Source organism: Stegostoma tigrinum, chromosome 8 (assembly GCF_030684315.1).
Source record: "Stegostoma tigrinum isolate sSteTig4 chromosome 8, sSteTig4.hap1, whole genome shotgun sequence".
Lineage (NCBI taxonomy): Eukaryota > Metazoa > Chordata > Chondrichthyes > Orectolobiformes > Stegostomatidae > Stegostoma > Stegostoma tigrinum.
The window spans coordinates 12423901-12436535 of NC_081361.1; the positions used below are offsets into that span (position 1 = coordinate 12423901).

Consider the following 12635-nt stretch of genomic DNA (forward strand, 5'->3'; position numbering starts at 1 on the left):
TGTGGGGAGAGCAGTCCCTACGGAAGGCAGATCGGAGTGGGGAGGAGAACATATCCTTGGTTGTGGGGTCAGATTGAGGTGGCGGAAGTGGCGGAGAATGATACGTTGAATCCAGAGGTTAGTGAGGTGATATGTGAGGACAAAGGGGGATTCTGTCTTTGTTTTTGTTGCAGGGAGGGGATGTGAAGGCAGAGGTGTGGGAAACACAAGGGATGCAGTTGAGAGCATTTTCAACCACTGAAGTGGGGTTTTGGGGTCCTTGAAATAAGAGGACACCTGGGACATTCAGGAGTGGAACACACCATCTTGGGAGCAGATGCGGTGGAGGCAGAGGAATTGGGAGTAGGGGATCACATTCTTGCAGGAAGGTGGGTGAGAGGAGGTGTAGTCAAGATAACTGTGGGAGTTGGTGGGCTTGAAATAGATATCAGTTTTGAGGTGGTCACCAGAGATGGAGACAACGAGGTCCAGGAAGGAGAGAGAGGTATCAGAGATGGTCCAGGTGAACTTGAGGTTGGGGTGAAAGGTGTTAGTAAGGTTGAAGAAGGGTCCCGACCCAAAATGTCAGCTTTCCTGCTCCTCTGATGCTGCCTGGCCGGCTGTCTTCCTCCAGCTTCACACCGTGTTATCTCAGACATCAGCATTGGCAGTTCTTATGATCTCTGAGTGAGTTATAATTCTCCTTCCTCCTTTAAGACATTCCACAAAACCCATTGTTTTGTGCAAGCTTTAGGTCCATTTTCCTATCCTAAATTATGTAGTCTTGTATCATATTTGTTTAAAAACACTCCTGTGAAGCAGCTTTCAATATTTTAACATGTTAAAGACATAATATAGATTCAAGCTATTCATGTGCATGTGCTTGTGTATGTCCATGCACATGTGCATGCTGTGTGTGGGGGAGGTGAATTTGTTGTATGGTATGTGTGATCAATGTGCCTTGGGTGAGAATACACGTATATCACATGCATTCCAGTTCCTCATTATCCCTTTGTTGCTACACACCCTAATGGGACAGGATCCAATTCTACGGAATACAATGCTCCACATTGTTAGTTTGAGAATAAAGATTTTCGTTTGCACGTTTCACTGAGGACACCCACAGCCTACTCAAGAATAAATAGACAGGGACAGTATCAACAAACATACCATTAGCAACAAGGATGTGTCGTTTATTTATTTTACCTTTCAAGATATTGCCTGCTTTTCTTCCCGGTGAGCAACATTCTTAGTCCCAAAGGTACAGATTACTCCTGAGCCTAGCTGGGTGCTTCTGCACATTGAGTCAAAGGGGAACAAATCGGGGAAGGACCCTGTGAAAAAAATTAATCAAAATATAGAAAACAAGTATTTCCAACTACGGTAGTACTCATATCCTCCCAAGTTCAATTTTATTTTTCAGTGAACTTTGGGTGAAGCCCTTCAATCACGTCCTTGCCCCTGCCACAGTCAAAAATATCAACCTTTCATAAAAATTATGGATTGTCACTACCTTTGTTCGATTTGGTTATCACAATTTCTAATCAACCTGAAATTTTAAATGCACAAAAGTTAATAATCACAGGCCAAGAGAGGATTATTTACTGATTAGAAACTCAATCAGGCATATTTGTATTCCCAACTAGCAACATGTAGTTTGTGACTAGTATAGTGAACTGAACTGGCCAGCGCACTAAATGAGCTGGGGAAGGTTTGGCAAGGTTGTGTAGGAGGTGAGGTTGTGTAACAGAAAGGAAGTGTGAGAGTTGTTATGGAGTTGGGTACAAGCTCATTCAGGGAAATGGGTAGACATGGCAGGTTGGTGCAAGCAGTCTCTAAATGTTCTTGCTACCCAGAACTCCAAGATTGCTCAATCCAGTTCTGATAAGGAGTCTCACATGAGAAGGTCAAGTTGGCATTCCACCCCTACTAAGGCTGTAGCTGAGATTTCTCCTCAATCCTGGGTCTGAAAGCAGGCATGGTGGCTTAGTGGTTGGCATTACTGCCTCGCAGCACCAGGGACCTGGTTTAAATTTCACCCTGGGTGACTGTCTGTGTAGAGTTTACATGTTCTTCCCATCTCTTCATGGGTTTCTTCTGGGTGTTTCAGTTTCCTCCTCCAGTCCAAAGATGTGCAGGTTAGGTGAATTGGCCATGATAAATTGCCTATAGTGCCTAGAGATGTGCGGGCGAGAGGGATTAGCCATGGGAAACGCAGGGTTACAGGGATAGGGTAAGGGGTTGCTGTTCAGAGGGTGGGTGTGAGCTTGGTGGGCCAAATGGTCTGCTTCCACACTGTAGGGTCTCTGTGAATCACAGTCGCAGTCCTGTCATTCATATTGTCCCTTAGGGAGTTGGGAGCCCCAGTTGCTTCATCACTTTTCACCCTGTAAAAGAGCTTTCTTTCAAATGAAGGAAGCCAACTAAACAATACACTCAATGATTGCCAAAACTCTGTGATGCTGTGTTCAGGGAGCACAGGTTAGAAGCAGTGCATTTCTCTGCTCTCAGAATTCCACTCTGCCCCTCCCATGTAACCTCTGAAGGAATGTTCAAAAAATAACTTACTGAAATTCAATTGAGTAACATTCCAGGACACCTACTGACCTTTTCACCTTCATATTTCACTCCTGGCCAAGTGATTTCCACAAATGACCCTTCTGTTTTCCTGGCAGCCTAAGGACCATTGTGTTCAATAGATTATTCAACCAAGAAAAACATGTTCTGCTTTATTTCCTTGGCTTGACACTGAAATTTGCTTTTGTTTACTTTTCAGCATGCACTGGATTAATGATGAGTATTTCACTGATGGCAGATAAACATTATGGATGTTAGCCAAGGCACAAACAGGGTACAGCTATAGGGGTTAGGAATGACTGAACTGTAACCTTTATAAAATTAGACTTATTGCTGTTGAGAATTGTAAGTCTTGTTACTTAAAATAAAAATAAACCTGGAAAATAAGTCAGAACGGATGCTTTTCACAGGTAAAATTAGGGAGATAATGGTCAGTAAAAGTTCACAGAATGTGAACTACGCAATTTGATACCACCTTTCAACCATGTTATCTCCTGGGAGAGAATAAAACAACAGTTACAAGGCCAATTAAGTGAAATTAAGATGAAATTTCTTTCCTAACCGTCCCTGATGTTATCTAAAAGAGTCCATGTATCACATAGACCATACACAGGGCACTGGCATTTCAACAACTTCTCATAAAAACATAAAGAGTTGGCTCTGTTTGGCTATTATGAGGTCTTTTGGCCCATTTCTCACTTAGTCATGCCACCTTTTGGTTTTCCTTATTTTGTCACTCTTCGAGCTAGTCGGCCATTGTTCCAGCATAAATGTTTCTCCAATAATTTGTTGGGCTCAAGTCCTGTACCATAATCTAACAGAGGAACAAGTATTTGGGATCTATGTTCTGTTTTGAACATTTTATTCTTGACTTGTTCAGGCAGAAAGGCTGGTTTGTTGAGTCAGTGCAGATACGATGAGCCGAACGACCTCATTTTGTGCTGTAACTTTTCTATGGATCTTGGCTTTATTGACTTGTTATTCCTGTACAATAGTGATAGAAACATTAATTACGTTTTTACTTTCTCTCCAGCTTTGGTGGGATCTTGCTGTGCTCAAATTAGCATTTCCTTCCTGACTGTGATGGATCAGAACCATTGACTTAAAAATACTGAGCAGAATTTTGACTTGCAAGCTGTTGAGGGAGTAAGCAATGTTAAGAGCCATTGAGTGACAAGGGGAGATGATTCGATTCTCTCTTATCGATCATCATTGCCAAGCATGTAAGATGAACATTATTTGCAGCTGATTATCCCAACTCTGAATGCTGCCAAATCTCATTCCATGTGGGCACAGACTGCTTCATCATTTCAGAAGTTGTAACTGGAATTGAACACAACCATCAGAGCTCACCCCTGCTTCTGATCTAAAGATGGAGGTCTCCCCTCAAGTTTTGCTTTAATGCTTAATATTTATGCATGGATTATTATAATTCCATTCACCATTACTCACTTGAATGTCTGATTCAACATATTTTGGTGTTTTAGTAGTTTCCCTACTCTGTCATAATGTATTTTCTTCAGACTTGGAAGATTTGTGGACCTTTAGCTTGAAGACTGTTGACTTTGACTCAGTTCTTGATAGTGTGAGGTCTACAAAGAATCCTTACTGGAGGACGTTTTATCTCTTAATGCCCTTGGTAGAGGATATCTTTGCTGATGAAACAAGAAACTTCTCTGTTCTATCGTCCACAGGACGTTGAAACTTGTACATTTCCTTCATAGAGGGCACTGCCTTGTTGAAACAGGCACTTTCTTTCTTGCCATGCCCTGGATTTCTGAATCAAGGAGCTTTCTATTTTTGACAGTAGCCTAGACTATGAACCAGACAATTTATTTGTGACCACAATTTGAATCTGTTTGATATTGGTCATCCCATCTCAGTGATTAGATTCGATTAGATTCCCTACAATGTGGAAACAGGCCCTTCAGCCCAACAATTCCACACCGCCCCTTCATCCCACCCAGACCCATCTCCCTATAACACACACACTCCTTAAAACTATGGGCAATTTTAGCATTGCTGATCCACCTAGCCTGCACATCTTTGGACTGTGGGAGGAAACCGGTGCACCCTGAGGAAACCCATGCAGACACAGGGAGAATGTGCAACCTCCACACAGACAGTTACCTGAGGCTGGAATTGAACCCTGGTTCCTGGCACTGTGAGGCTGCAGTGCTAACCACTGAGTCACCATGCCGCCCATGATCTTCAGCCCATCTTCCATCTGTATGAGCAAATCTTTATTCTCAATCTGTGTTGAAGTATGTAAACTCTGCACATCAAATTATTGATTACGTTGTTTGCTTTTATGGCTGAATCCAACATGTTCACTTCCCCAGTCATATTACTGGATGTCTGCTTTGATTGATTTCTTTCATTCATACTGTTGATTCGTTCTTGGAAATTAAAAAAAATGTTTAGGGACATACAATTCTGTGTCACCAGTCCAAATCACAAAAGCTGGATGAGCAGATTTGACAATCTTTTTAGTTCTCCGATAATGGCATGTTGTTATCTGTTCAGTGCTGATCAGGCCTTAGTTCACTGGTAGATTGGTTGGATATGGAGTCTTTCTTTTCTCTTTAGCGTTTTAGAATTACTTCTTTCAGTGTCTGTTTATGTACTTTTTCTGCTTTGCTGACAGAGAATTTGAGAGAGTAAGGAGACAGAGAGATATTGACGCAGCCAATTTCTGGAGACTTTCTTACTTCCTCCCTGGATGCAGTTCTCTCACAGGGTTTATGTTCAGCTACAGCCTGACCAATCTGAGGGATATTATAATGCTGAATTCTCTTGATCCCACAATAAATGGTCTGGGGGATTCAATGTCCCTAAAATGTTAAATATGGTGTACGCCTTCCTAGGATCTGACATCAGGTTCAGGTTTGCCATAATAATTTGTTCCCTAGGCTGTGATGCCAGTGGAGAAATTTCAGTTGAAGGCTCATCAATGACCTCAGATAGGTTAGCTTTCTCATCATTTGAACCTCCTTGCAAATGTTACTGACCCTTGCCGTTTTAAATTTATTCAGCAATTACAAGAGTGGAAAATATTTTCTGCCAATCTCATATTTGTTGCACGTTCCCATCCTATTGATAAATGAAATAATTTGCTCAAGTCAACATTGCTAATCTCAATCTTGTTTTTGAACTCCAAAACAACACAATGTCTGGGGAATCCTACTGAATGTCCCTTGACTGGCTGTTCACTTTCTGAATTATTTTGATCTGCGATTCTATCATTAGCTGTTACTTGTATAACTGTGGTATGACTGGCTGTTTCTTGGCCAATTATCTTGCGACATGAAAAAGACTGAGATCCAGGACAACCATTCATGCTAAAGAGTGAAAATTCTTGATTGTATGGTATCTCTGTTCTCTACTATCTGATATCCCTTGTGGCAGAACTGTGATCTTGAGAGCTCCAATTAAACAGTGTAATTCCACTGTTGTAAACAGTGTTTCTAAGGCATAGCACATTATATGATAACATAGTGACACTTTCCCCTGTGTCATTCTTGAAGTTAGATGTCAATTTACATAATTATCTTCCACTCAACACTTAGTCTGTATCATCCATTTCTTCACGGAAATACTTTTGACTTTTCTTCTCCCATCACCCTTTTGTTACTTCACTAATTTCTTTGGGGGAGTAGTGTTTGACCTTTTTCTGCTCTGTAACTGTAACTTCTACACACCTTCCGTAATTTGTTTTACAGGCAATGCATTATGTTTTAGTAGTTGGGTATTGCTTGTATCTGTAATGTTCTTTGCCCTACAGCAGTGACACTGCTCTTAGGAGATATCATCTGCCTGGTTTATTCGCTGTATTGGCTTCTCTGTATGGGCTTGTTTCCTCAGAGTTTTTGTACCTGAAGAACTGAATGGATTCTGCCTTTCTCCTCTGATAAGATTGATCGTCTCCTCTTAAGATTGGTTTGTGCTGCTGAGGACTTCTACTTAACTCATCATCTGAATGACTTGTTCCAAAGTCAAATCTTCTTTAGACAGTATTACATCTGACAAAAACTCATAAGTAATTCCAACATCAATTCTGTCACCATAAATTCTGACTTTAAAGCGGCATTGCTACATATGCAAAAGTATAATAACTTGTTCAAAGAGAAATACAGAAAGTACTGGTGAAACTTATCAGGTTGAACAGCACCCATGGAGAGAGAAACAGAGTTAAGGATTCAAGTCCGGAATGACTCTAATTCAGAACCATTTTGAATCCAGTATGTCAGTTCTGAATAAGAGTCATACCATACTGGACTGGAATCCTTAGCTCTGTTTCTTTCTCCAAAGATACTGCCTGACCTGTTGAGCTTCTCTAGCAACGTCTATGTTTATTTCAGGGCTCCAGCTTCTGCAATATTTTGCTTTGATTTGATTTGCTCAGCTTCAGATTTAATTTAGAAGCAACTCTTTAACTGAAGAACCTTCACCTCCAAAATATGTAACTCCACATTCTACTTGTCCTATCTCTGAAAAAGAAATTTCCTAGCAACACTATTTTTGTTGCCATGTCTTCTTTATGTGATTAGCCTATGTCTCTTCCCATAAAAACCTTTGGTTATGCAGTGTGTAAAGTTGTTTAATTCTCCTTCAAAAGTTTTTAATTCTGCGAAATAAAAATGGTACTTTATTCTCTTACTTTAAAGGAATCAAATTCTGCAGCATAACAAAGCACACTGTTGTACTGGAAGGTTTTGCTGTGCTTACACAGTCAAACTGGAGGACTCCCAGCTCCTTACGAATAAAGCAAATTGATAATTTTTTGCCTTTTTGCAACCAAATAAGCAATTTCTGTTTCCTTCAACTGCTCAACCAAGTTATTCCCACTGCCAATGACTTCAATGACATTCCCATTCTTTCAACAGCTTTCCTAAATGAATCCTATTCTTATTGGTGCTATAAGGTGAATCCCATTCTTTTAACATACTTTGCAAATCATTCACATTCTCTGTGGTGCTACTAATAATTCCCATTGTCCTAAAGATTTTCTGCTGTCTGCAGACTTAATAAATTCTTCCTGCCTTTAACATGATTTGAATAATGGATTACTCACTTTCTTTTGCAGCTTCAATCGTCTCCTAACTTTCTTTGACCATGAGAATTTGTTTGCTTAGGCTTCTAAATTATTGTACTATCACTTTAAATTTGGCTTTGCAATGTACATGGTGCTATGCCCTTGTTTTTAAATTATTTCTGTGACCCTTGATTTCCCTTACTGTCGTCATGCCTGCAGTGGGCAATACTTGCTCTCAAGTGTAAGTACTACATTTACTTCTAACTTGCTCAGTCTATGCAGTGTTTTAAAAGCTTTTCCTCTTGCCAACCAGGGATGTCAGTTTTAATCTCAGAGCCTCTGACATCCATGAAATTCTCCAGTTGAGCCTTGGCTCAAGACTCCTTGTATAGTTCACTGGCACCTGACACAATCTGGGACCGTCATGTATGACTTGTATTCCAGTTCTGCGTAACTTCCATCTCACAGTTGTTTCCATCTGATGTCTCTTGCTAGGTTTGAAATGCTTCTTACCATTGACTGTAGATTCTGTCTTGTCAGACCTTGTCCTGAGTTGCTACACTGCAGATTTTTTGAATGTTCAGCTGCTGACCGTCAGCTCGAGTAGCATTCTTAAAGCTGTGCCTAAAGATTTCTCCAAAGTTCACTGGAATCTGCATCACTGACCATCACAGAATCATACGGCATGGAACCAGACCCTTCAGCCAACTAGTCTGCACTGACCATGTCCCCATGTTCCACGTCTGCATTCGGCCCATATCTCTTCAAACCTTACCTATTCATGAGCTTAGCCAAATGTCTTACATGTTTCAACTGTACCTGCATCCACCACTTCCTCTGGCAGTTCATTTTACACATGAACCACTCTCTGTGTAACCATATTGTATGGTGACCAATCAAATCAAAACAGCGTCACCACTCACCATGTTGTATGATGGATTGTCACCACAGTTCCTGTGTTGAAAGATTAATCATAACTTTGCTGCTACTTTCCAGCTTTTAAGAGGACATCTAAAGGATCTGACTGGGTCTCCTGTGGTACACGAAATCCATTTGCTATAAAGCTTTTTCAAAAAAAAACAAGTCTCTGGTCTAAAACAAATATGTATACTATGGTTTGATAGATTACATTGACAGCAGTCAGGTATAAATTATTTTGGGATAAGTGACATTGTTGCTCAAAATATGAGGGAGCCCTGAATGGTACGTTTGTCTCCTTCAAGATCCAGAGGTGTTCTCCAACTTCCACCCTGATTTAGGGGGGTAATTGATTGTGCAAGTGATTGAGGTCGATGACTCTGTGCGAGATTGAGGGGATCTGTCGTTAGGTGCGAGAGCTCGGGGTGTGATTGCAGGGCCTGTTGCTATGGCTGGCTATGTGCTGGAGCCGGGGCCGCTGGCGGTTCTCTGGGCGATCCCGGGCCGATCCGATTGAGTTGTCCCATCTCCTCCTCAGTTTGGTTCCCTTCCCCGCCTGAGATTGAAGTGGGCTCGGGGCTGGCGGCAGTCATAGCCCGGAGGAGGCTCCTAAATTCCGGCCAGCTGTGGTGTGACTTGGTGCCGGGATGGAAGCACTGGACGGGGCCGAACGGCTGGAGCTGCTCCCTGGTTCCGGGATCGAGGAGACCGCTCTCGACCCGGTGGAACGGATTTTACTGGAGTCGGTGTGTCATCAACAGGGCTGGATCCGAGTGTATGGTAAGGCGCTGCGGGTGTGAGAGTGGGGAACAGAAGTAAAGTAAAGGGGAGTGAGGGAGGAGAGAAACAGGGTCTGGGCGGAGGTGACTGAATTGAGGAGTTTGTATGGTGGTACTAAGGGTTTGATTGAGCGGAGGGGATCAGGGTTAGATTGAGGGATTTGTGTGGAGGGAACAGGGTTAAATTAAGGAGTCTGTGTTGGGGGAGATGAGGGCTGGATTGAGGGGTATGTATGGAGGGGGACAGGGTTAGATTAAGGAGTCTATGCGGAGGCCGTCAGAGTTGAATTGAGGGGGAACAGAGTCTGGGTGGACGGAGGACTGGTTCTGGACCATATGTTGAGAAGCTTTGAGACCAGTATACGGGGACTGATGCCGGGGACAGAACTGCGACTTGTCGCTGTGGCAGAAAATGTGGGATCTGCATTGAGGAAACCAGCTTTGGAGGAAAAGTTGGGGTGAAAATGCCAAGCGTGGAAATTAAATGAATCGTGTAGTTGACTGAACGCTCAAATCGTGCTTTAATCCATGCGACAAACATTTTGTCTAGGGAAGAGTTATGTTTCTTACGCAAGCAATGCTGTTGGCGAAATTTGCGCACCAGAAACTCATTCATAGAAATAACGTTTGTGTGGTTGGTTGAAACGCTTGCAACTTCTAATTGTCACCGTTGTGTAACTGATCTTTATGTGGTGTAACCCACTGACAACCGCCTATTTGTTTGCAAATAAAACAGATGTTTGAAAATATTTGATTGATTACGTCAAAAAATCAGACATGTTTGCTCACTCTCTGCGACCATTGCCAACCATAGTACTCAAGTGGTGATGTACTCGTTAAATGTTGTTGTTTAATATTAGAAACGTGGTCAATTATGGCTTTACCTGAAATTAGATGAATGAATGCCAGAACAATTGTTTTTTCAGCGCTGCCTTGTTACTTCCCCTACACTTTTGTGGTGGCATTTATGGCTGTGTCTGATTTTTGAATGAAATTTAGAAATACTGTCATTTTGTACATTTAGCAATTCTTTTCACTTTATCCAATTTCATCATTCCAGCAATATTGTAAGTAAGTATCAGGTTGTAAGAAGTGGAAGAAGACCTTGATATTCCTAGTACGTGACAATGTCCAATGTGCCAAATTTGTGATTGTAGCTTATTTCATAAACTTCATTTAAGTTAGATAAAAACAAACTCAGATGCTGTGGCTTAATCTGGTTTTAGATTTTAATTAATTATTCTAAAAAGTGAACACTTGCTGTACTTGAAAGCTACCGTTAACAAGTAATACAGTTTGGAAATGCCATCTTAAAAAAATTAGTGCTTGGGACAGATTGATGCTTTGATAGTTCCCACATATACTATGTGATTTGTTCACTCATTCCAGTCCAAATTATCACCATTTGTTAATTGGTTAAAAAGCATAAGCGAGAAGTATAATATGAAGCATCACTTGTGAATGAAGAATGGTTTGCAAGCCTCACAAAGTGCCAGTCATTGTTGACTCAACATTATAGAGTCCCTATTTGTTTCTTCCAATTGCAGGTCAGGAAGTTTGAATTTGCAAGGATCGAGAACAGATTGCTGAGCTATAATGTGAATTGCAACAGAATTTATCTTGGGACACAAACACTTTTTTTGGATACCAAGGAGCTGGGAAAATAATAAATTGAAAGCAAATGGTTTACTGGAAGAAATTGTTTCTATTGTGTTGATGGAGTTTGAACATCTCGCCATAACTTAAGAAGTAGTGGGACAAATCAGATCACCTAATGGGATTATATATTTGCTTTTTGTGGCTGGTTAAGATGGTAGTTCATCACTGAAATATTCACATGAGACTTTGGATGTTCTTGAACAACAGAACATTAAGTTTATTGCACAAAATAATGAAAAGAAAACAAAACTGTATATAGATTTGAAAACAGAATGGAAGCTCAAAGCATAAACATCAAAGCCAAGTTTCAGCCTGCTTCCAGTGCTATATGTTAGAAACTCATTCCTATCTCAACTTTATTCAAATCTTTTCTTGACTGATGGTTTCGTTTCTTTTCCCTTGGAGTGTCAACAGTTTTTTTTAACAATTTCTTTCTGACTGTACTGGTATCAACCTCTCTCAGTTCTAATGGCCTAAACTTTGTCAGCTGCAATAACTTGAAGATCTCTATCCAAATTCCGATGACTTGGAGCCTCTTCACTAAAACACATGACTGGTTCCCCACAACCGACTGAAAAGCCGGGTTCTATTGTGAGGGGAAAACTTTCTTTTTAAGTCAACTCCTGATTCCATTCCAAAGTCAAAGCTAATCTAATTGCCTTTATACATTCTATCCATAATGCTACAAGGGTTTTCCTGGACACTCAATTGCAGTTATATTTTTGCTTGAAACTAATGCTCTTAGGTCTCTGTTCCAAATTGACTTTCTGACCAGAAGAAAAAATCTTCGTTGAACTGACCTACATCCATCTGCCTGTATTTTAAAATCTAAATACCAAAATAAAATGTATAAACTCACCTTTCATCACAATATGTAAAGAAAACTTGAATTCTCTTAAACAGCAAATTTTGTGGCTTCAACCTTAAAATCCTCTGGTTTAATAAATACATTATGATGTTAAAATGTCTTCCAGATAAAAATGTTTCACATTCAATCTATAACGTAAAGAATCTATTGCAATCGGCCACCATTGAGGACTCATGTGTCTTACAGTTACCACGTGATGGAGGGAGAATTAGCGGAGGTCCCACTTCTGAGTTTTTAGTATTAGTAACATCAGCTACCGAAAGCAGAAGTGGTTGAGTACACCATAATGACTTTATCACACTTGGCTTTGTGGTCTTTATGGCCCAATAGCATTTGACATGCAGTGTTCTGATATGAGGCATGCAGAGCATTTGGGAATTATTATTGTGGAGGGCCCCTGGTTCAGTTCCTGACCTACTGGGGATACATGCCTTTAAGAAAGGGGTGGGAAGGTGATGTTAAAGGAAGAAAATATTTAAATATCCTGCTTAAATCTATCAAGTGGAACACAGGGTCGCCTCTGGGTGCAGTGTGAGCTTATCTTTTGGCGTAAATTTGATATGAGGCTGACTCAACTCCGACTCACTTGGACATTTTTTTCAGCACATGTGTAGGTTCTAATTTGGCTAGTCTGTGGATTTAAGCTGCTTTTTCTGATTGCTTTGTTATTGAAATGTTTCTGCATTCCCAGTTCTGCCAAATAGAATCTGACCCATTGTGAAAAAATGAGCCAACCACCAACAGGATTTGAAATAACCACCCACCCATCTGTCTGTCTGAGGTGAGCACAAATGAATAATTTTTAGGACTTCAGTAGGTT

The 12635-nt window shown here is 40.9% G+C and overlaps 1 protein-coding gene across 1 annotated transcript in view; it reads left to right on the forward strand.

Annotated features, from left to right (window-relative positions):
• The first annotated feature begins 8940 nt into the window (after positions 1-8940).
• The window catches only part of rasal2 (RAS protein activator like 2), a 348750-nt gene continuing 345055 nt past the window's right edge, over positions 8941-12635 (forward strand). Inside the window, exon 1 of the mRNA XM_059647745.1 lies at positions 8941-9289. Coding sequence (XP_059503728.1) covers positions 9157-9289 — 133 coding nt within the window. The 5' untranslated portion in view covers positions 8941-9156. The remainder of the gene's footprint in view (positions 9290-12635) is intronic.